This window comes from Megalops cyprinoides, chromosome 12, assembly GCF_013368585.1.
Source record: "Megalops cyprinoides isolate fMegCyp1 chromosome 12, fMegCyp1.pri, whole genome shotgun sequence".
Lineage (NCBI taxonomy): Eukaryota > Metazoa > Chordata > Actinopteri > Elopiformes > Megalopidae > Megalops > Megalops cyprinoides.
In genome coordinates, this window is record NC_050594.1 from 5,328,141 (window position 1) to 5,353,618 (window position 25,478).

General features: G+C 50.3%; 1 protein-coding gene across 1 annotated transcript in view; it reads right to left on the reverse strand.

Annotated features, from left to right (window-relative positions):
• The window catches only part of ralgapa2 (Ral GTPase activating protein catalytic subunit alpha 2), a 140,980-nt gene that overhangs the window by 108,826 nt on the left and 6,676 nt on the right, over window positions 1-25,478 (reverse strand). Inside the window, exon 2 of the mRNA XM_036541827.1 lies at window positions 2,454-2,564. Within this exon, the coding sequence (XP_036397720.1) occupies window positions 2,454-2,564 (111 nt within the window). The remainder of the gene's footprint in view (window positions 1-2,453; window positions 2,565-25,478) is intronic.

Below are 25,478 nucleotides of genomic sequence, written 5' to 3' on the forward strand. Positions count from 1 at the left end.
GATCTAACTTTATGGACAAAGTGATCATATGCTGTATAGGTACACTTACATGTACAATATTATTATGCTGAATAATAATGAAATGGAACAGAAAAGAACTATTACTTTATGGTGCAGCTATTGGAATTTATTAACAAATATTATGTGAGTACCGGGGCCCTCTTATTAAAATACAATTTCACATAACAGCCTATATTGATAATTCTTAGAAAACTGAAAAAAAAAGGAAAGAGATTTATTGAGGCCAAGTGTCCTGTCACTTAATTGCTATTAAATGTAGTTCATGACATAAATATGATGTTAATAGTTAATAATGAATTGATAGAAAGATAGTCAGCCAAGCTATGGTGAGAAACCTGGCTAACATTAGTTTGCTATACTACTCCACTTCTGTAAATAGCCTTTAGCCACACACTAACAGCCAAACAAAATCTGGACACATTCCTAACTGATGCAGGGGATAGAAATACGTAAGTAAAAATACATAAACAGCAGTGAAATCAGTGGAATTCCAGTTCCTCTGAAACTCTCCGAGGCATTGCTCCGTTTTTGACGTGTCTGCTGTATTTTGTGTGCCTTCAGGTTGCCTTCATCTGAATGTGTGCTGTACTGGAACTGTGTTCCCTTGTAAAGAACAAACAGGGTCGCTATTGTTACACGCAGGAAGGAGCTACACCTGCAGCGTGTGACTGGTGCTCAATTATGTCATCCTCTCCTCCGTTTGGGAGGAGGGAATACAGCGCTTTTAATTACTCCAGAGCCTGTGGGACAGCGCGTCGGCAAGCAAACATTCACCCGGGTGCATGCTCACGCACACACGCGCACGCAACAACACATAAACACACACGCACGCGTATGCATTCACGTTTTACACACAGGTACAAATGCACACAAGCATGCATGCACAACCAGACATACATGCACACAAGCATGCCTGCATGCGCAAACACGCACGCAGGCAAGCACTCAGGTATATGCACACAGACACGCACACACACGCATGCAAAAGCACGCACACACACAAGCGCATGCACGTCCGCATTCAGCTTTATACACATGCAAATGTGCATGCACGCACGCATGCATGTACTCATAACACAGCAAAATGTGTACACACACATTATATGCAGGCACATACATGCCGGCTCAAACATGTGTATGCACACACACTCATGCACAAACATGGTAACACACACCCACAAAGGCAGACATACATGCATTCGCATGCAAGCACACACACAAACACATATGCAAACACTAACAACTACACGCACACATGCATTCATGTATGCACATCTATACACACATATATATGCGCGCACACACACACACACACCAGCATGCATCACAGGGCTCACGCTTTAACTGACAGACAGCAGTTAAGATAAGCCCTGGATGTCATGCACCAATTGCATCAGTGCTCTCTGAAGACACAGGCCAGAGAGTTCCCTCCACCCACAGCATTTCAAACTCTCAGACAGAAATCCTGCACCAAATCAATTCCTACAGCAGCAGCAAAGCGTGCCGCCTGTAATCTTGGCTTTAACTCGGGACCGCTCTGAAAGACACAGGTCTGGTGTGCTTTCCGGATGAATGAGCTTGCCTTGACAAAATCAACCCTGACACACGTGAATTTCAAACAACCATGTCTTTTATCAGTCTTTGATCACAGTTTCATTTTTTTCCTCAATACATCTCTAAATATATCCTGTGCTTTTCTCATTCTACATGGTCATGGTTATAGAATCACCGATCCCATCGCTGTTTAGCCAATCAGAGTCATTCCTGCACAGTGACCCCGCCCCTCTGATCACTCCAGGTGACAGTGAGCAGCTGACTGAAAGGCATCTCTGAATTCTGCAGGACTCTGGCTGTGGAATCGCCCTGCCCGATCGAACCTATGAACTCACCCGGGAAAGCTGTGATAAGTGAGGCCGTGACTTTTGCACGTGTCATTTTTTTCAAGCCGTATATCTGTCCTCAAACCTTCAGAGGATAATACAGTCCAATTTGTAACCCTCCGCTTAAATGTGCCATGTATGAATTATTATTCAATTGCCCAACATTGCCTGATCTCAATGACCTCAATTAACACCCTAAATTGGTTATTACTATTATATATACTAATTAAATGTTATTCATAATCATATGATTACTGGCAGCATCATAAAACCATAAGCGGCCTTGTGCGTTTCATTTTATGAATACTTTAATTATTTAAAAATGTTTATATGACAGAACCATCACCCCGCTCAAGTCGGCAAACACGGCATGAGAAAATGCAGCTGGCATGAAAGCTGTTAAAATTAAAGTGAAATCCATGTTTATTAGCAGTTAGCGAAACAATTCCTGCACAGGCAAACATACCAAGATGTGTTGGCCTGTGCCATACGCACAGCTAACCAAACGCGCATGGGACATCTGCTTTTCTACCACGTCCGCGCACATCTTACCTTTTTGTTTTAAGTTGCTTTCCAGTGTAATGAAATTTTCATAGAAGATAAAATAGATCTGAGAGCAGTTGGTCTCAAAGAATGCCTTCAGTTCGCTCTTGTCGATGATATCTGGAAGAGAGAGAGAGAGAGAGAGAGAGAGAGAGAGGGAGGGAGAGCGTTAATGCATGGAGAGACCGAGAGTCTGAAAGCCTGAGAGGCAGAACCAAAAGCAACCCTTTGGGCTGCAGAGAAAAAAATCTTACAGTCTGCATCTGGTAGCTGCTGCAGACCACCAGCGACAAAGACGACAACAAAGCCGTGAGGTTTCTCCTCCTGTTACTGAACGCAGACATCACTGTTACTGTACTGACACTTAGTGATTCGTTTTCATGTCTGTAATGTACACCGTTATGTTGATGGTTTCAGACACATTCAGCAATTATGACCCTGTAAAGACCTGATCTGAAATAAAGACCACTTGAGATACAGAATTAAACGCTGATAGCTAACAATAATTAAAAGCACACATCAAAAAGGCACTGGAAGCGTGCCACTGGTGTTCCATAGCAACATGGGGCAGACACACAAGCGTACTAACCACTGCTGTTTGAAAATGTCATAAAACTGTCCTTAAGCTGGATGTATAGGAGCATATTGTTTCTGCCCAAACGGTTAAAGTCTCCTCTGGGGGGGGGGTGGATGATGGAGTGGGGGCAGGGCGGGGGATGGAGGGGTAGAGGGTGGAGCTATGAGGTGGCAGGTTTATGGGCCCGTTCCCATCAGGGGTACACAGTGCACCATCTCCACCACCCAAATCTGGGACACGCTCCCTTGTGTCTCCTGGTCACAGGCCACGTTGCGCAATGCTGCATCTTGTAGGAGGGGCGGGAGTTCTAATCAGCGAGGTTTAATGGCAGTTTAGCGGTGGCTGGCAGCTGGAGCCGCCGGGTTCAGAGATGGGGGCTCATCTGAGGTATGATGGGACGGGATTCTGAGACACGCTTCATCAAAAATCCTACCAGGGTCTGTCGGGCTCCTCGGCCGCATTTGGCTCCCACTGCCATTTTTTGGAGAGGCGGAGCAATCACCATTTTAAAGTTAAATTTTTATTTACGTTTGCTTTTTCGCTGCCAGTTCAGCCAATGGCAGGCCGGGCTGAACATGCCTTCGCAGGTTCTGCTGTGGCCGGCCGCTGATCTGAGACCAGTGGTTTGGTGCGCATCCTCTCCGGCTCTGCTGTTTGTCTGCAATGTGTTAATTATCTGATTAGCCCCCCGCCGTCTGTCACAAAGCCCCCAAATTCCCCAATTCTCCATTCTCAAAAAAACACCACATTCGGATTTGTTGGGACAACAGCGGCGTTTGGATCCGGTCCAGGCGGCAGTGCTTGGCTGATTACACTAACAGTGGGAGAGGAGTACTGGAAATGACATGGATTTGATATCTGTTCTGGCTGCAATATTTTCCTCTCCGCTTACACCACAACAGACCAGACAGAGCCAGCGGTTAAACCAGTCCAAGAATCAGGGGACTGAATCAGAGCCATTCTGAGCCTGCAGATGTGATGCATCAGAAGAAAAAGGCTTTTGTTCTGAGACTCATCTGATTTCAGTGCTGTCTGAGTCTGGATATTAAATCAGGAGCGATATAAGCCATTACCCAATGCAATGGCCTCCTGACATCTTCAGAAGGCCTGGCATTTGCAACAAAACAACAACATGAGTGCATGCAGCTATAGGTGGGAATGTGTGGACAGCCAGCACGCATTATAGGCATTCACCCTAATAGGAGAGAGAGGCTGAAGCAATCATGATCAACCAATCATGTTCCAAGGACCGACTGTCATGCCTTTGGATTGGTTCATATTGGTCTCTGATTGACAGGACATGGTAGCTCCTCCCTTTATGCCTCAATATCGCTTTACAACACAGGTGTTGAAGAAGGTACACATCAATATGCACACCCACAGCGGCGTTAGGGCCAGTGTGGAACACCGTACTACTGGAGGTCAGTTAACAGGATGCCAGTCGGACACATACAGGCACAAAAACCACCTCCCGCGCGTGGTGATTGGGACAGAAACCCGGATGAACAGCCCGCACTGTGTCCAACCGGTTACCACCATCCATCTGCGGCGGCCACCGTGTCAACCGGGCCCTGGACAAAAACACACTGTAACAATGACAACGACAACCGCCCTGTGTGACTAAACGGCTTTACTGCGAGAGGTAAATGCAGGTCTGGCAGTTTGTACAAGGAGGGTCTTCAAAACAATGCCACAATTCAGTCAGGCTTTATGCCAATCGAACAACAGCAACAGCATGAGAGAAGAAACCAGCGCCGAATGGGGGACATAAACTCCCTGTTAACACTCCGACTCCACTCGGATCAAGCACATCGCAACGTCTCCTTCACACAAAGTTTAATAGCTCCCTTAAGCCACTAATCCCTCTCTTGATAAGAGTGGATTTAGCAGCCACAACCAAAAGTGAAATTAATTTTACACTCACTGGCACGGCGACAGGTGCAGAAACCTTACTTCTGAGCGCACGGCTTGTGAGGGGGTAAATGGAGGGACTTCTCGAGCGGGTGTTTTTTTGGCAGCGCCACGCATGACCCCGGCACCGTCGGCTCTCCAGGGCGGCAGTCTCGCCGGGAAAACAGACCGAGACTCTCTGGCGACCCGCTGTCGCAGTAAGTACATAATGGCCTTTCAAGCCCGCGACTGTGACCAAACATTGGCTTTAATGTGTGCTGCTTTAACAGGTCCGAGATGTTAGCTGAGCGCGGGGGTCGGGCGGCTGCAGTCAGTGCTGTATCTCAGTGGGAGCGGCTACAGTCAGTGCTGTATCTCAGTGGGAGTGGCTGCAGTCAGTGCTGTATCTCAGTGGGAGCGGCTGCAGTCAGTGCTGTATCTCAGTGGGAGCGGCTGCAGTCAGTGCTGTATCTCAGTGGGAGCGGCTGCAGTCAGCGCTGTATCTCAGTGGGAGCGGCTGCAGTCAGCGCTGTATCTCAGTGGGAGCGGCTGCAGTCAGCGCTGTATCTCAGTGGGAGTGGCTGCAGTTAGCTCTGTATCTCAGCGGATCTGACCGAGGGGCTGGAATTGCAGACTCCCGCTCCGTCCCAGAGGGTTCGGCACTTCATTAAACCAGCATCGCTTCTCTGGCTCCTGTGATGGTATCAGTCGAGAGTGCCTGTGCTCCTGCCGGCCGGTGCGACCGTGGTATCAACCTGACTGAACACACAGCCTAGCGATCAGAGTCACACGCACAGACACACAGGCACAAACACACAGACACAGACGCACAGACACACACACATACACACACACCTAACCTCGACCCACAGTGGAGTGATCAGAGCCTTATACATGCTGCCATCTACATTCGATCAGTGCTGCACACACTCCCAGCGTAGATCCACACAGCGTAGCGATCAGTACCTTACACACACCCAGCGTAGATCCACACAGTGTAGCGATCAGTACCTTACACACACCCAGCATAGATCCACACAGCGTAGCGATCAGTACCTTACACACACCCAGCGTAGATCCACACAGCGTAGCGATCAGTACCTTACACACACCCAGCGTAGATCCACACAGCGTAGCGATCAGTACCTCACACACACCCAGCGTAGATCCACACAGCGTAGCGATCAGTACCTTACACACACCCAGCGTAGATCCACACAGCGTAGCGATCAGTACCTTACACACACCCAGCGTAGATCCACACAGCGTAGCGATCAGTACCTCACAGGCACACAGCGTAGATCCACCCAGCGTAGCGATCAGTACCTTACGCACACCCAGCGTAGATCCACACAGCGTAGCGATCAGTACCTTACACACACCCAGCGTAGATCCACACAGCGTAGCGATCAGTACCTCACAGGCACACAGCGTAGATCCACCCAGCGTAGCGATCAGTACCTTACGCACACCCAGCGTAGATCCACACAGCGTAGCGATCAGTACCTCACAGGCACACAGCGTAGATCCACCCAGCGTAGCGATCAGTACCTTACGCACACCCAGCGTAGATCCACACAGCGTAGCGATCAGTACCTCACAGGCACACAGCGTAGATCCACACAGCGTAGCGATCCGAGCCGCACACTTGTTTTATTTATAAACTTTATTAACAGGATAAAAGCGCTTGGGACGAGGGATCTCCTTTTGAGGGACCCAGCAAGGACAAGATAAATATAATTACAACGCTGTAGGAAAAGCGCTTAGCAACACAAACACATAATTACCATACAAAGTGAGGGGAAAAAACAAAGGAAAAAGAAAGAAAAAAAATGACAGAAAAGGCAAATAAAACACAACAGAGAAACAAACAAAAAAAACGACACAAACCACAACAGCCAACGGACCCCACCGAGAAAGAGAACGAGCTGACACACTGCCACGCATACGCGGACACACGCAGGCTTCCACGGCCGTGACCCGCACCCGGGGAGGGCAGGGGAGAGCGGCGGCGGGGGTGGCGGCCTTATCTCCCCCTCTCACACAGTCTGCTTTCATCGCTTCCCATTGTGCTGCCTCACTTCCTGCCGGTGCAGGAAGTAGCATCCGGCTCTGCGGTGAGGGGCACAGGGAGTGGGGGGGGGGGGGGGGGGGGGGGGGGGGGGGGGGTGTCACTGCTCAGATAGTGAGCATGTTTCCCCCAGCGTTTCAACGATACTGCCGACCAGCCACCAGAGGGGGGGCCCTCTCATTGTTTGCTCGGGGTAAGGGGAAACGGGGGGGGGGGGGGGGGGGGGCGGTTCTGCCCACTGACACTTGCCACAGCGCCCCCCTTCTTTACAATGCTACAGCAAGCACAGGAAGATCACTTTCCCCTCATCCGTGCCCCTGAAAAGCCTTCTCTCCTGTCCTCTGTCCTACTGTAACCTCAAATCGGCGCAGAAAATCAGGGGTTTACAGTGAGGGATACGACCATTGAGAAAATCCGAACCCACCGAAGCCTCGCGGCTAATCCGATGCCGCTCTGTCAGGGGCGAGCGGCCGCACCCCCGAGGGGCGCACTTTCACACGACGCCACGCTGAACCGCAGGCTGTCTGCGGATATGCAAAACGCGCATGAATACTCAAACTGGCCCTCGGCGCGGAGTCACTTTCACTCTCCAGCTGTGAGCGGCAGAGAAGCTGTCACTACGGCTCTGTGTTTGTCTCCACCTGCCAGCTCTGGAGCTGTGGAGGGCCTCAGCGCTCTGGCAGGGAGGGGTACAGGGCCTCAGCGCTCTGGCAGGGAGGGGTACAGGGCCTCAGCGCTCTGGCAGGGAGGGGTACAGGGCCTCAGTGCTCTGGCTGGTGGGTTAGAGGGCCTCAGTGCTCTGGCGGGGAGGGGTACAGGGCCTCAGTGCTCTGGCGGGGAGGGGTACAGGGCCTCAGCGCTCTGGCGGGGAGGGGTAGAGGGCCTCAGCGCTCTGGCGGGGAGGGGTACAGGGCCTCAGTGCTCTGGCTGGTGGGTTAGAGGGCCTCAGTGCTCTGGCGGGGAGGGGTACAGGGCCTCAGCGCTCTGGCTGGTGAGTTAGAGGGCCTCAGCGCTCTGGCGGGGAGGGGTACAGGGCCTCAGCGCTCTGGCTGGTGGGTTAGAGGGCCTCAGTGCTCTGGCTGGTGGGTTAGAGGGCCTCAGTGCTCTGGCTGGTGGGTTAGAGGGCCTCAGTGCTCTGGCTGGTGGGTTAGAGGGCCTCAGCGCTCTGGCTGGTGGGTTAGAGGGCCTCAGCGCTCTGGCTGGTGGGTTAGAGGGCCTCAGCGCTCTGGCTGGTGGGTTAGAGGGCCTCAGTGCTCTGGCTGGTGGGTTAGAGGGCCTCAGTGCTCTGGCTGGTGGGTTAGAGGGCCTCAGCGCTCTGGCTGGTGGGTTAGAGGGCCTCAGCGCTCTGGCTGGTGGGTTAGAGGGCCTCAGTGCTCTGGCTGGTGGGTTAGAGGGCCTCAGTGCTCTGGCTGGGAGGGTTAGAGGGTCTCTCCCTCACTGGAAGGTGCGAGGCTGTGGGTGTGATCCAGAGCGGCTCCTCCCTGCTCCCCTATCCCTGCCGACCCCCCCACTCCCTGCCACTGTGCCCCCCATCCCCACCCTGCATCCCCCCTTCACCCCGGCTCCTCCCCTCCACCAGATCTGCTGGTATCCAGCAGCTGCAGAAATGTGTGAAAAAGTGGTTAAAAAATAATAACCTGCTGCCACAGCTGATGAGTGAATTAAACATGCAGAGACGAACTCAGGGAAAAAGCACACAGCTGCTCTGAGCTTTCCTCTGAGGACCGGGAAGTGCTCTTCCAGCTCCAAATTCTAAAGCTGCTGTTAATGAAACTACAGATCCTGGAAAGGGTGGTCAGCTCGAGCATGTCTGCAGGCATCGTCATGACCACACTAACAAACAGACATCTGTGAGAGCTGCCAGTCACCTGTCATTAGAGCACAGGACAGACCTGTCACTCCTCTCCAATCTGCCGTCCTGACAACACAGCCTAGCAACAACACAGCAACCACACACTACCATCAGGAAGTCCAAACAGGTACGTTTTCATGTAAATGTGTTCGTGTGTTTGTTGGTGTGTACGTACATATGTGTATGTGGGTATTTGTGTGTGTGTGTGTGTGTGGATAAGTACCCAAAGGCACAAAGCTGACAGGCACGGATCAGATCTTCCCAACGCATGTCAAAAACCCATCATCAGAAACCCAGACGCCTGTCACTCTTCTCTCCCTTCACACAGACAGCTCTCTCTCTCTGCGACATTCTCCAGGGCGCTGTGTGTTGCAGGATGAGCAGATGGACGAGGAAAGCGCACACACAGCCCAGCAAAGACCTGCGTACCGTCAGAGGGAAAGGAGAAAAAAGGAGACAACTGCAACGGATGCTGGGAAATGTGTTGCACAGAGCCCTGGGAAGTGGAGCTTGCGCACACTGGACTCTAACCCGGGAGACAGCCGGCACTTCACTCTGGCATCCCACAGCTCATCAGAGAAAAGGCTTTCATGTGAAAGCTTCGCCTCAGAGCCTCAGAGCCTCAGAGCCGGAGACGTGCAGCAGGCGGGAGGCCGGAGACGCGCAGCAGGCGGGAGGCTCTCCCAGACGTGCAGGTTGGGTCGTTCTGCAGGGGCGACTCGGGGTCAGACAGACACCCTGCATTATCCGGCCGCATTATGGGAGCCGAAGCTGCACGCTGCATAATTTAGCAAAGCGCAGAGAGGCGCGCCATCTCTGACGTCCGCTGGAGCGCTCGGTTTCACGGGCGGCGCGGCCCTTCAGAGCCCCGATCGCGGTGCAGGGGCCGGAGTCCGGGGCAGGTGTGGGTCGTGAGCGAGGGAAACAGCCATTTACCCCTCAGGACAGGGGATGTTTGGGCCATGTGTCCTTATCAACACCTGGACCGTGTCTAAGTGGGAGGATACTGCCTCTGTGGGGTTACTGCAGCCTTTCTGTATCCACTCAGCCGGCGCGCTGGAGACAGACTACAGATGAACTGACTGGAGCTACAAACACAGTGTCTATAGCAGTAACTGATCCCGGGTCAGTCTGTGCTATTGAATTTGGCCGGACTTTCCCAGTCCCTCTCATCTGAAAGAGTGCCTGTGGCGTCCGGGTCGCTGAGGATGGCCCGCCCTTCCACAGACACAGCTGTCAGGGCGATTCTACCTGCGGTACCCGGCGCTGAAACGGGTGTGTTTCTCCGCAGAGACCGTGAGAGGGCACCACGGGGGCACCCGGTTTCCCTCATTTTAAACACACCCCTTGGGATGGGTGTGCCCCGCGGGCCATAGCGGTGCATTCGCAGGGTGTTGGCGGAGGGAGTGTCGGTCGCGGCCGGCGGGGTGGTGTCAGCTTTCGGGGCTGTCAGTGTCACCCCCGCGTAGGGATGGGTAGCAGAACAGGTTTTCCAGCACAACAATACGAGTTTTATTAGGTGGAGAAGCAGAAGGCAGGGTCATCCTCTCAGCCTCTCACCTGAAGCTTTCCCACAGAGAGACTAACCGGGCCGCCCTGCCCTAAACGCACTTAAAAACCAGTCCAGATACATCTGGCTCACCAAGCCCAAAGCTGAAATTCTTCCCTGTGGAATAGAGGGCTTTTCTCTTTGTATTCCTGTGTTCATATTTCTGTCAGTATCCGTGTCTTTGCTGGGCTCCAGCTTCCTGAAGGATCTCACAGAGGGAAAACTATCTGTCTGAAGAGTAGAGAGAGGAGTGACAGCTAAAGATGACTTTCTGACATGCGTTAGGAAGAACTGATCCACACGCGTCAGCTCTGTGTCTCCAACTGTCCCAAACAGACACACACATACACACACACACACACACACACACACACACACGCACACACACACGTGCACGCACACACACACACACACACACACACACACACGCACACACGTGCACGCACACACACAAACACACTGCTTCTGCTCTGTAAAATGCTATAAGGATGAAGGTATAAAATTTTTAAATATTTTTAAGCAGAGAAATGAATACATCTTTTCTATGGTGACTACATCTTTTCTGTTATGTCATGTTTTTTGTGCCTATTATAAATCTAGAGAGCACTCTATATATATTTTATACACACACATATCACTTAACCCGTACCACTCCATGACAGTGTGCAAATGCTGTATTGCTGGTGCCCTGCACTGTAAAGAGCACTTCCCGGTCCTCAGAGGAAAGCCCAGAGCAGCTGTGTGCTTTTTCCCTGAGTTCGTCTCTGCATGTTTAATTCACTCATCAGCTGTGGCAGCAGGTTATTATTTTTTAACCACTTTTTCCACACTTGCTGCTTCTGCAGCTGCTGGATACCAGCAGATCTGGTGGAGGTGGAGGGAGGGGGGGGGGGGGGTCGGGTGCAGGGAGGAATCATATGGGGGTGCCAATCAAGGGGCGAGGAGGTGCAGCGACTACTCACAGGAGCAGAGTGGAAGCCTGTCTGTCCTGAGGGCCAGCCTAACATCACTCATCCCTTCACCTTTGTGAATTTTGGCTCCTACCATTGTTGCTCCTCCTGACTGACCCCAGCGCAGGCTGAAAGACCCTCACCATTTGTGAATCTGAGAGTCACATTCATTCAGAATATTTGCACCAGGCAGAACTCTCTCTTACTGGGCTGCAGGAAGCTAACCCCAGCTCTCTTCTGTCTATTATTGCATAAATATACATATCAATCACTTGTTTATCATCTAACACATCATGTTTACACTGAAAATGTAGTTGGCTTGTTTCAAGAACACCCCCCCCCCTTAGTTTTTCAAATCTTTACCGTTGGTAACGTTCAGTGTTCGTGCATTTCCACATTCATGGTAACTTATAGAAAGTATCCTACACGACTGAGTCTCCTGTATTATATCTCCGGCATTGTACTGCAACTCTCCACACCTACACCAATTCCGTCCTTTCACACCTCCGAGGAGTCAGGAAGGGCCAAGTGGAAGGGGTTAGGGGGTGGTTCTGGATTAAGCCATTCAGTACTCCCTTCCATTAGGAAACTACACTACCCACTTTGCATTGCAAAATCCACTTCAGTGTATGACCACAGATCAAAGTCCAAGTCCACAGATGAGCGCTCAGCATTTCTACATATTCAACTGAAGTATAAAATACCAAAGTGCCAGGCGGTTCCTGACCTACATTTACACCTTTGTGATACAGTTCAATTCAGCGGGAGCAGGCTTTGCCTGCAAACACATGGTACCAATTATTGTGTAGGTCAGAAACAATGTAACAAACAACTACCCTTTCTGTGCCAAGAAGGTAATTCCACAGCGAAACACAAAAACCCTCAGCAGAGTCATGGAACTCAAGTGAAATAAATAAACAAAAAAAGCACTTAAAGGCCATGACAACACATCTACACCTGGAGGAGAGACGAAGACAGAGACCTGAAAGTGTGAAAAAAGGACACCATAAGTGTGATGCGTGTGTAACAGTGATGCGTGTATAACGGTGATGCATGTGTAACGGTGATGCGTGTAACGGCGATGCGTGTGTAACAGTGATGCGTGTAACGGCGATGCGTGTGTAACAGTGATGCGTGTGTAACAGTGATGCGTGTGTAACAGTGATGTGTATGTGTAACAATGATGTGTGTGTAACAGTGATGCGTGTGTAACAGTGATGCATGTGTAATGGTGATGTGTGTGTAACAGTGATGCGTGTGTAACAGTGATGTGTATGTGTAACAGTGATGTGTGTGTAACGGTGATGCATGTGTAATGGTGATGCATGTGTAACAGTGATGTGTGTGTAACAGTGATGCATGTGTAATGGTGATGTGTGTGTAACAGTGATGCGTGTGTAACAGTGATGTGTATGTGTAACAGTGATGTGTGTGTAACGGTGATGCGGGTGTAATGGTGATGCATGTGTAACAGTGATGCGTGTGTAATGGTGATGAATGTGTAACAGTGAAGCGTGTGTAATGGTGATGCGGGTGTAACACTGATGTGTGTGTAGAGGGGCGTCGGGGACCAGCAAAGGGGGACAGCGTGATCTCACAGTGGGGACGAGCACCTGAGCCGCACCGGCGGGACGCGGGGGGGGGGGGGGGGGGGGGAGGCTGTCTCTGTGGGGCCATGGGGGGGAAAGAGGCGGAGGCCGCGATCAAACGGCCATTCAGAGCAAGCTGTGCCGCAGTGAGCCCGCAGCCAAGAGGCGTGGAGCTCTGCCCGGCATCTGCAGAGACGCCTCCAGCACCCCCCCCCCCCCCCCGGCTGAGAGGAACGCTGCGCGCAAGGATCTCTGTCTCGCTCTCTCTCTTCCTCTCTCCATCTCACTCCGTCTCTCCCTTCCGCTCCCTCTCCCTCCCTCCCTCCCTTCCGCTCCCTCCCTCCTATCCCTCCCCATCCCTCCTTCCCTCTGTCCCTCTCTCTCCCTCCCTCCTTGTCTCTCTCCCTCTCTTTCCCCCTCTTTCTCTCTCCCTCTTTATTTCTTTCTCTCTCTGTATACATATACATATGCATATACATATAGATAGATAAATGCTGACTTTACACATACGCTGATCAATTGTAAACTCAGTGCGCTTCGACCTATTTAAACCAAGTGCCAAGGCCCGCCCGACAGGGAGGAGTACAGAAAGAAAGAAAAAGATTGAATGTGTGCTGTAAGCTCTCTTGCAGTTGAAATGAGGCGTGACTCCTGACCGCATAAACGGGGGTTAATGATCAATCAGAGGCGGCCAGCTGCAGCGAGCTCAGCCCCGGACCCGCTACACACGCCGCTAACGCCATTCCGAGGAGGAGCTGCCACTCACCCGGTGCCCTGGCAACCGACATCTGTTACCGCTGGCAACTGCCCGCCGCGCTCCTCGGCTCCGGCGGCGGCCGTCAATCATAATGCGCGGGCTCTCGGCGGGATGTGGGTGTTTATTACGGTGGTCCGGGGATGGGGGGTTCCCATTCGGAATCATTAACACCGCGACGTGCGGACGGAACTAGCTAATAAGCAGCTCTGCTTGGCTCTTTCTGGAAGCAACACTCCCCCCCGCTGCAGCTGACAGAGCTCGACAAGGGAAGGCCTCTGAATTACAGCCCTGCTGAAGCATCGCTTCTAAACAGCCTATTTACAACACTGGCTCTGCCGGTGGTGCAGTCAAAGCTCTGGCCAAAGCTGCCTAAGCGGAGCAATTCAGCTGCAGCTTTCCTGTTTCAGATAAAATATGGAGCATAGGCAGCATAGTGGTCTGGCGGTAAGGAGCAGGGCTCGTAACCAGAAGGCTGCCGGTTTGATTCCCCACTGGTCCGCTGCTGCTGTACCCTTGAGCAAGGTTACCCACAACTGCTTCAGTAAATACCCAGCTGTATAAATGGGTAATATGTAAAACTGTAACCTATGTAAGTTGCTCTAGAAAACAGCATCTACTAAATTATGTATAGCCTATGTATAATTACGTAATGTGATGTAATGGAGTTATCCAACAAACTGTCACTAGCCAGTTTATGTTAACGCCTGGAATGGTGAAATATGACTGCATCCTCATATCTTACTACTGAATCTATTCAGAATAACAATTAAAATCAAAATTTAAAAAACAAGTAAAAATCTCCAGATAGCCTTGCAATTGCCTGCAGTCTAACCCTCGATCTCAGACAGGTCTGGTGCACCGTGGCAGTCGAACAGCATTCAGTGACCCAACCCTGAGCAGTGGCAAATCCCGCCCTTAATTAACCCGTGATGTCACCTGGTGTGGCCTCTGTCCCCCTCTTCGGTGTCTTCTTGAGCTACGCAGCTAGGTCACCGCACCCTACACTGTACACAATACGCTCCTACACGCTTTGAGGAATTACAGTTGGGTTGAAGGCTTGTACATGATGTACAACAAAAATGTCATTTTCAAACCGCTGGGAACATCCACCCCCTAAACACGCACTCACAATACCGGGCCCTCGGTCGCATATGTCCATACGCTCTCTGTGAGAGCTGGATGTTTTGTCAGTCACCGTTTCTGTGCCCATATTTTGCCTTGTTATTGAGCTGTGGAGTGAGCCTTCTTTTAGGAAGGACAATAGCATGAAATCTGACATCTGAAACCTGAACCCAAACTGAAAGAGGAAAGCACAACCGCTGCAAGCAAATTCCTTTTTTTGTATGATGTATCTTCTGATCCCTGTCAGCTAAGCGGAGGTCACAGCTGCTGATTATGAAAAAGACAATACACTGGACAGCTCCAGATCAGTGTTGTTTAACTAAGAAACGACTCCTAATAACTAACCCCATGAGATAATAAGAGCAGCGACGTGATCAGTTTGCTCTTGAGTGAAAGACCGCTAATCTTGACTCGTTGAGGTATGTACCAAGAAAGCGGGACTGGTTTAAACAGTGCAAAACAGACAGCAGGGGAAAAGCATGAGGAGAATTCGATCACAATCGACCGTGAACTTCATACGCCTTCTGAATTCAGACCCGTTCTGCTCCTGCATCTGTATAACTCACCGCGGCGGAACCGGAGAAACCAGCCGAGCCGGACTGAGTGTCAGCTGGGGGAACATCCTCTTACTGTGTTTAAAAAAGGCGTGCGTCCAAGTGGAAGGTGCAAACAGACGAAATTCACACTTTGGAACACAATACCCCTTGAAGACGAGCCAGAACGCCACTCCATTGTGCTCCATCCGCTCTTAGTGCAGCGGTCTTAACACCCATTTTTTAAGGCCCTTTTCTCAGTTGCCTGAGATGGCTTCACCACACTGAGCCTTAATATAATCCAGGCTTCATATTAACATAATGATTTCTGAGGGCGCGGCAGTGTAGCATAGTGGTAAGGAGCAAGGCTTTGTAACCAAAAGGTTGCTGGTTCGATTCCCTGCTGGGGCACCATTAGGCAAGGCATTTAACCTCAAGTTGCCTCAGTAAATATCCAGCTGTATTTAAATGGATACCATGTAAAACTGTAACCTTTGTAAGTTGCCCTGGATAAGGCATGAGGGAGCATCTGCCAAATGACAATGTAATGTAATGACCTTCTAACACTTTGACCTGAATCTAAAATCTGCACCATTTCATACAGCATACGACATACTGCAAACCAAAACATAGACCTCCTCAAACACACCCCTGACCTGACTGCCACCCTACAGACACGATACAGATACAGCCATGCGCCTCTGTCTCACCTCCAGTCCGAGAGCAGAGGGGTGACATCACGGTCATGAATATTCAGGAGGTGCGTTCGATCGGTGGCAGGGGACGGGACGACGGCCAGGCTCAGGCAGGTTTCAGTGACAGGTGCCGTCGTTTCGGGGGGGTCTTTCATTTCGGGATTCAGGCACCGGCACGGGACCCGCAGCCCTGCCTGTTAAACGGTCGTCCCGGAATGCTGCCGGTCTGAACTGAGACGCGTGATGAATTATTCAGAGCCAAACAGCGCTAGGAACAAACAAAGAATGCGGGGATCTGATTCAAAGCATTCAGGAGTCCCGTTTTACTTATTTATTTCTATTAAGCAATTAATCTGAACCAATCACAGAGTAAGGCCACGCTGCGTACCCATCAGGCCCCTGTGCCAATCATGTCTTCATTTGATCATTGACAACAGGATTCTTTTGGCATTGCTGTTTGAACGGTAAGAATCTGTTTTCTGGCAGCCATCTTGAGGCACGCATTAAGCTGTCACTGTTTAAGCAGACCGAACAGATACTCCTCTCTTTGATGGGTCCTCGGAGATGGAGAGAAACTCGCTGCCAACATCAGAACCGTGGCCCACATTTCAGCTGTCTCCGAGCCACGAAACACTTAAGACAATATTCGCCGTTTCCCGCTCCTATCTCCCCGGTTTCCTGGGGTGTTTTCCTTTACTGTGCTTACACTGTTTATTCTCAGCTGTCCCTCACCTGTTTAAGCAGCATGACCCAGGTAACTCTGTGCATTTCAGTGTACCGGTGGGCTGAGAACATGTTTTCTGTGTACTCATAAAAACGGTTCTGGCACAGTTCTGAGACTTGCCCTGATTTACGAAATGGTAAAATGAATTCAGTGTTATTGGCAATATTAAAAAGGACCATGTAAAATACTGAAAGCTTGACGTGATTAGAGTCAACAGAACACCCCTTACTGTATATACATTAATCATTACTGTGGGCCAGGTTGAGGTAAATACCATTATTATAACTGCAGGGGGCATTCAACCTAACTATGGTGCTTTGACCTTGGCCTTCAACAAAAACTGAAGCACTCATTATGTGTTTTCATTCATTTCATTAACAACCAAAGTCCCATTTATGTGAAAAACAGAGGCTGATAAACATTAGCATGCCTGAATTTCCTGCTCAAAGCTAAGGGCAGAGACAGAGAACACTAGATTGTCTGACTGCCTCCTCAATTTACACATATCTGCATATGAATGCTCATGGAAAAGAGACCTGATCTGACTGCGCTCAAAAAAGAAAGGCAGGCAAGAGAACGAGTGACAAAATTTACTTCCATTCTCACTGCACTTCACAGGAACACAGCGAGAAGCATCTCACAGCGGCACCAAGTAGACTTGATGAGGCTTAATGAGAGCACTTAACCTACCCTGAGCTGGTATGACTGAACCGACACAATGACACCGAGCGACCGCCGCAGTCGCTGCTAACCGCAGTCGCTAACCGCAGGCTATGGTGAAGCATCCAGGTGTGTGCCCAGCTTGTGCACCGCAAAGACCCTTCCCCGAGCGCTGACTGGCTGCCGTCTCGAGCCGCCCAGCCCGGACAGGCGTCTGCCTCCCTCTAGGCGCTCGCCTGCTCTCTGAACACCTGCTCGTACCTCCTCATTCCACAGGCGAGATGCAGACTGATAGCCGGGAACATTACGCATCACCCTGTCGCGTGTCATCTCGGCTGTGACCGCGTCCCCAAAGTAGGTCACTACCAAATCTGCACAAACAGATGGGCTCCCCTGCTCAAACCCTATAAAAAGGAGCATGAACTCATTTTTGGTGAGTTCAGAGACAGGTCACTGTTACTACTGGGGGGGTCTTTGGGGCTGGACAGCCGGTGGGTGGTTTGGTTGGGATGAGGTTTGAGTCACGGGAGAGGGAGGTGGTACGTTGGTAGGTGGTAGGCTGAGAACCACATGCCCTGCCCCCGCCCGTGTTATACCCAGTGCCCGGCAACATGCCACGTTTTACTGTGGCGAGTATCGTTTGCAATGCTAATTGCTGCGGGATTATAGCACAGTGCTCTTTTATTTCGCCAGATGTCTATCTCAGAGCTGCCTCTGGCGCTGGAGAGCCAGAGGCCCACCCCCCCCCACCCCCACATTCGCCGCTGTGGCGGCGCGGTCGCCTCAGACCCGGGAGCTTGTGCCAGGAGTCTGGACAGGCGGCGCGGGGGTGAGTGATAAGGACAGGCTGAAACCGAGCCAGTTAGTGAAGACTGAGGGGCGCTGTCCCAAAACTGCCTTTCGTTAGGAATGACTGGTCAGTCTCACCAAAGCAGCACCACGGCGGCTACAAAAGAACTACCACAGCAAATCAGGTTTACATCCAACCAGATCTCTGAATCACAGGACTTTGCAAAATGGACAATACAGTGACACAAAGCAAGACCACTAGAGCCAATATGTGTTGGTTGATAACCAAGATTTTGAGAACATTTCCAGTGTTTATGGATCCATTGTTTAGAGAATGGATAACTAGCCCAGTAGCTGGCTTCATGAGACAATTCAGTGGGTTAACATGCTCAGCTTCACTAGAAAGAAAAAAAAACTGAGATGGCTCGTTCTGCGTCGTACGATGAAAAGACAGGACTCACTCTCTTTGATCGAGACTCCATTTCTCTCTGGTGTTTCTTGATCGTTTCAGAGACGGTTGGAGACGCCTCATGCTTTCATCAGCATGTCAGGCCAGGACTCAAGAGTAAACCTGCAGCTGTTAACCGTTTGTTCTCACATCCCAAACTAAAAACGTTTGGCCCGATTTCTCTGACAACATGCTGAAAGTAGACAAAACTGTACCACGACGCCACACTGCCTACCACTAGATCAAAGGACACTGGAAAGTATTCTAGTCTCTTCTTCAGAAGGCACGCCAATCCCTACTCTCTACACTCAAATCAATGCAGCGAGGCTCTATTATCTACACTGAATTTTAGATTATTTACCCACAAGCAATTCACCATGTACCTTTTTTCACTCTTATAATGACTGCAACTGACTGGCAAAGTCCATGTCCCATAAGCGTTTTGAAATAAATGAGGCGCACGGAATTAGATATTCCACTTATGTCAGTCGGTACAATACAGGCGCACAGTCGTCGGCTCTGGTGCAGCTGATAACACTGATTGACATTTGCGCCTGGAGCCTTCCTAAATGGCCGTTCGCGGTTCCCGTCGCACCTGACCCTGGCCTCGACCCCAGATGTCATCGGGGGGGGACGGACGTCAGAGGTCTGCTGTCCCTCCTTGCACTCCTGTACACCAGCTGATGCAGACAAGGGGAATGGTTCTAGCCAGATTGTCTTTTTCTGTGCGTTCCTGCTGTTCACACTATTCCACGTGGAAGCTGGCTTGAAAACTGACTGGTATGTCGTATCACTGTTCCTCTGCGTCTTGGTGTGCATACGGTACCTCTGATGGGCCTTGATGTTACTGATGTTACTAATACCACGCCGGGATTGGAGCTTGTTCTGGTCAAGACGGCAGCAATGAGAATACAGGCAATTAGCATCAGACAGCAACTGCACAATGACATGAAAGATACATCTGAAATTAGTCTAAACCAGCACCTCTGACCCATGAGAAAAATCAAGGGTTTGACGGCAGGTCAAAATAATTGTTACTAGGTAAAAATAATTGCTAAAATTTTAGTAAGAATTGCTAAAAAATTCTGTAATTCCTTGGACCTGCACCCCTTTTTCATGAACAGTCTGAAAATGGAGCACAATTCTCTGCCATAAAAAAATATTTCCAAAGGTCCACGGCACTTTGTGATACTAGGGTACACTTTGTGACAGGAAGAGGAGGAGCCTCTATAAGCCCTTGGCCACTGCCCACCCTATGGAACGTCGAGCGAGTCGTGTCAGGGACACCTCTGTCACGCCGGCTCAGGTGAGACTCCCGTCCCCGGCAGACTGGGTTTAGCCCCAGTCGCACACCTGCGCTTCCTGCTGGGCTGGGGATGACCTTGGCCGCTGTGACAGATAAGAGCCGGGCGTAGCGGCGCACAGCGGGAACGCCGGGGAGAAAAACTGTTAGGTGAGATCAGGCCAGGCCACTTCCTGGCGCTCCATCACCTGGCGCTCCGGCAGACAGGAAGCGTTGCCACGGCGATGACTGAACCTGTCAGCCCCACAGAAAACGCCGCACGCTAATGATTTCTCAATGTCACCCAACCTGTCTGCCTCTCCTGCCTCACCCAGCTGTTCACAAAAGGCATGACATCATCGCCGCGGGCGTAACGGCTGGCTGGCACGGTCTCGCGTGCAGCGGTGCACCGGACCACCACCGCACGCCCCGCAGGTAAAACCCGCTCAGGTGCGTCAGCGACAAGCGGAACCTTCGCAGCAGCTCCTGAGAGACAGGACAGAGAGCGGAGGCGATCGACCGTTTCGCCAGGACTCGGTGTTCTGAGGGCTTGTTATGAAATATGCTGTAACCTTGCTCATTTCTCGCAGTCTTCTCTTTCCAGCTGTATTACCAATGGGGCAGGCGGTGTCGAGTGTCCTTGATGTCATCGTAAATATGACCCTGACCCGTCTCCCTGAATGGCATCGGATGACAAACCTGCGCTGCGAACTTCTGGAGACGGCCCTGCTCGCGCAAACTGCTATCACAGCCACTGTACAAAACAACTGTGACACGAAAACACCATTACTGCAGCGTAAGGATTAAGGCACTGCTGACTGAAATGTCTGGCTATAAGGAACGTTTATCACTTTAATGAAGAAATTAATGAATTGTTAAAGAATTGCTTTTTTTGTTTTTTATGAAGGTATTGCTATACATTTATAATTAATGCAGGGTGAATCTTGCTTATTTCCATGCCCTCCTGTGAGTTTTTTTTCTTCCTATCTGCTGGGAAAATGCAGTCTAGACTACATAATTCATTATTTAAAAGGATTTCTAAATTTCTAAACTGTGTTTTTCATGTATTTATTATGTGCTGTGGTGCAGTACTCGTGTCTGACCAGCGGGGGTAGCGCAAAAGATGATGGATGACTGACTGGGAGCTCTCTCTTCCACACCTGTTTTCAAAACATTGCCCCTATTTATGTCACATGGTCCACCTTTACAGATACATAAAAATACCATGACAACTGTAAATCATTTCAAAATCTGGGTTGCTACGTGGGAAGGAAACAATGAGAATTTGGAGCATTATCTACGTTTTTGTTCAGTGCTTACTGTTCAACTGTGTTACTTAACGTAAGGATTTCTCTAATAAGCTGTATGCAATCTGACATGGTTAGATTCACAATGCAGTGCTCTGGGGCTACAGTGCACTCAGGAAGAGTTCCCTCATATTTTAAATTTCATGCAAAACCCTGAGTCTAAATGCTCACCAAAAACGACATGACAAAAACACAGCTTCAGTTTCCACAATAGAGAAGCAGAGAAAGGAAAAATCCCTATGAAAAATCCTGAGCAAAAGAGAAATGAGTATCTTTAGCTACATAAGATGACAATTTTACCTCATTAAAAGCAACTGAATTCAGACCAACAACAACATTACAATGGATATACGTAATCAGCGATCATTGTTTCTCAGATCAGACCAAATGACAGGGGACTTCAGTGGTCTCCCTCCCCCTCCCCCAGAGGACATCTCACCACCCATGCTGCCTTCCATGAAATCTCATTTAAGAGGAGTTAGGAGAAGACTACAGAAAAAATTCCTGCAGAGGTCCCCTATCTCTCTTTAAATTAGGGTTTATGGAACACACATGCTCATCTGCATAATAATTCCTCCATTCACGTGCTGTTAATAAAGACAGCATGACCAACTAGCAGTAACAACATAACTAAGACCCAATCAATATTTTATTTTAATAAACATATTACCGATTTAAAGATAAACACACATTTAAAATGTATATCCCGAAAGGTTTCAAATATTTTTGCCAACAAAACGAGCAGAGTACAATACATGACCTACACAACCTAGAGTACAGTAGACAAAAAACATGCACTGCAAATCATCATTGTTTGAGCAAAAATACCCTGTAACTTAACGCAGAATACACACTTTACTAAACAACACCTTGAAGAACATATACAGACGTGCATTAAATTAGCCAGCTCAGCGGCTGCAAGTTGGCCGGAGGGCCAAATGGATATGTCGGATTGGGGAGACACTGACAGACCAGGGAACTGACACAGCAGGTCATTAATGGTGATGAGGGGAAAAGAATGCCAAGCTCATTAGTCACTGCCGTTTTCAGCGGTAAGCCTATTGGGATATGCCCAATACAGCGGCTACAAACCCCAGAGACTCCTCCTGGATCTGTTACTCCTGGTTGAATACAAGTGCCGGTTACACCTGAACCGCAAATGGTCACGCATCCCCTACCTCACTCACAGGCTTAAGCGCCTGTCTGAAGGAGGAGACATTTACAGGCTGACACCTCTTCCTGACAGGCCTCCCATATGTTTCCCCAAACCACACCAGTGTTCTGCTGAAGGTCGGGACTCGGGGGGCTAACACATACACGGGGTGATATCCTGTGTTATGTACGTGGGCACCGGCCCGCGAGCACAACAGCGGGTCCTTCCCGGGAGGGCAGAAACGCTGTGGACGTGACACCGAGCAGGCACGGCCGAGCGCGGGAACTCGGAGTGACCTTCCGTCGGTCCCCAGCGTGGCGAACGGTGAGCTACACTGAACAAACACGCGCTGGTGCTGCTCGGAGGAGGAAGCGAGATCAGGTACCGGAGGGGTGAACGGCGGGTTGCGCCGGGGGTGGTGACCGAGGAACGGGTTGGTCAAAGGATGGGCTTTGCCCCTTCGGTGGCATGCCGGACGGACACGCGGGGCCCAGAAGGACGGACCAGTGAGCCTATGTTTATGATCACAATTTTGCTCATCAGACTGAAATGCCTGTTGTACATTACATTACATTATTAGTATTTAGCAAACGCTGGATATTTTTACTGAGGCAAATGTGAGTTAAGTACCTTGCCCAGGGGTACAGCAGCAGTGCCCCTATGGGGAATCAAAATGGCAACCTTTTGGTTACAAGTCCTGCTCCTTAGCCACTATGCTACACTGCTGCCCCTGGTGTAGTCTTCCCTATGCAGTCTGATTCAGTAGAAGTGTAATTTTTTTTACAGTTATTAACAAAAATAATTGCCAGGAGCCCCTTCAAATTGATCCAGGCTATAAACCTGTACACATACTTCAGAGATGGTGAGTGCTTCAGCGTTTTTATCACATTTCAGGAAACAGAATCTGCCTTTCGCGCCAAATCTTCACTGGCCACTTCCTCACTCAGCTGTTTTATTGAAGAGGAAGCTGAAAATCACACGGGTCGAGTGTGAGCCTGTGTGGGACTCCTGACCTGTGTGGGGCTCCTGACCTGTGCGTTTTTGGCTCTCTTCAGCTCAAGGGTACCGGGATCGATGCGCAACACAAGAAGGAAAGGGACTCGGCAGGACATGATGTCGCTGACAAATCAGTTTCCCAGCGGAGTTCTCCTTTGAACAGAGAGCTGCAACTGAATCTGTTCTCTACCTCAGTGCAAGGAGCCTCACCACATGTGAGAAAAGACAGTGAAACACTGCTCTGGCATTGTCTCTGTCTTGAGGGAGGTAACCATACGCTGGGCGCTGAAGCACTTATACGGAACCTCTTCCTGCAGCTGAATACCTGGCTGTTATAAATCACGTTCTCTAAATATTTCCCTGACAGGATACTTCGCGCTCATTACACAGGCTATACGTAACTGCGAACAAATGCGCCCGATCATCAGTCAAAATGACATTCCACACCAGCCCTGATTAAATAAGCGATAAGTTCTGTTTCCCCAATAAAAAGAAGCAGCGGCTTGAAAGCCCTCAGGGGAGGACAAATGCATTCAGGAGGGAAGGAATTCATACAACCTGGCAACCAAAGTGGAATGGACAGACTATGCAAGGTTACATCCAGGCCTTTTTCCTCCCCCTGACGTGAGGAAAATCAAATGTTAAGTGACCTCAGCAGGGAAAAATGACCTCCTTGGCTGAGGTGCAGCGAGGCTATCGTTCCCCCAGCATCACGACGCCTTGCCTCTGGTCGCACCAGCGACACACGGCTGACACCCGACCCCACACTCAACGCAGGAGTGGGAGCTGCGGGGAACGAACACACTGGCACGGGGCCCGTTGTTATGAGCGCAACACTGCTGTCTGTTTACCCACAGCGCTTCCACAAAGGGCTGAATGTCCTCTCCTGCTTTGGGGTCAATCGGCTTGTTTTGACTGAACCCGGGGAATAAAATGAGCGCTGCCGTTCTCAGCATCCCCTGCCCCATGTGCTGCGTTTCAGCCTGTGACGGAGTAGCAGCGCAGCGTAGCAGTGGAGGCTGCCAGTTCAGATCCCCACGCAGGTGTGTACTGCTGCGGTACGCTTAGACGTGATACTTAACCCGCACAGCCTCAGTAACTATCCAGCTGTAAAAATGTAAGGTATGCAAATGTAGCATAATGCATTTAGTGAAGGTATGTAACTGGCGCAAACAGGGCTGTTTAAAGCGGTTCACAACGGTACGCTGTCGGCATGGAAACTGTCAGCTCTGAGACGTGGCGCGGGAGCGACACGACCCAGGGGAGAGCGGCCAAATTTGCCCCACGGGGTCACTCCGCCGTGGTGGCACTGAACTACAAAACCAGCGTCAAACATGGATGTCACACTCTCCCCGGGTCGATAGCAGGGCCGTTTAATGCAGCGGCCTGCGCCAGAGTGGCGTGACACAGCGCGAATACTGCAGCGTGGAGGATCCACACAGCAGTGTGGTGTGCCAGCAGGGAGCCACACCTCCAGGGGTTCCTCCGCCTCTCCCCAAACGGCCCGCTCGGAGGCTCTCTGGCACACGGATCAATCCCTCCCTTCCCAGCGCTATGGGGGCGGGCGGGCGGGGGAGCCATGGGGGCGGAGCCACGGGGACGGAGAGCGGTCGGTCGGGCGGCCGCTCTCTCCTGTAATTAACCACCTCAGCCGAGCTCAGCCAGGCGTGACGCGCAAATTAATGTGCAGCCGCTTCTGAGCGCGACCTGACAGCCATGCACAGTGGGCAGAAAACCAAATTAGACTGCAGAGAGTTCGTCTCTCTGTCTCTCTCTCTCACGCCCACCCACCCACACACGCACACATACACACACCGCATGATTCTTAGCAAGAAAAGAAAACACAGTGCACATGATTTTCTTTCTTTTCAAAATGCCTGTTGTTTTTTGGTTTTTTTTCAAATGCCCGATTTAAAATTGTATTACTAAATTGAAAGGTCTTCTCTAAATGTCAAACAATAACACCCTTAAGCCACAATGCTCTTGCACTGCTCTTGGTTCCAGCAGCTTTCCACATTCATTTCCAGTCAAAATCTCTAGACCTTTTGAGAAAACAACAGTGAAGGACAGTGTTTTCAGCCTCTAAAACA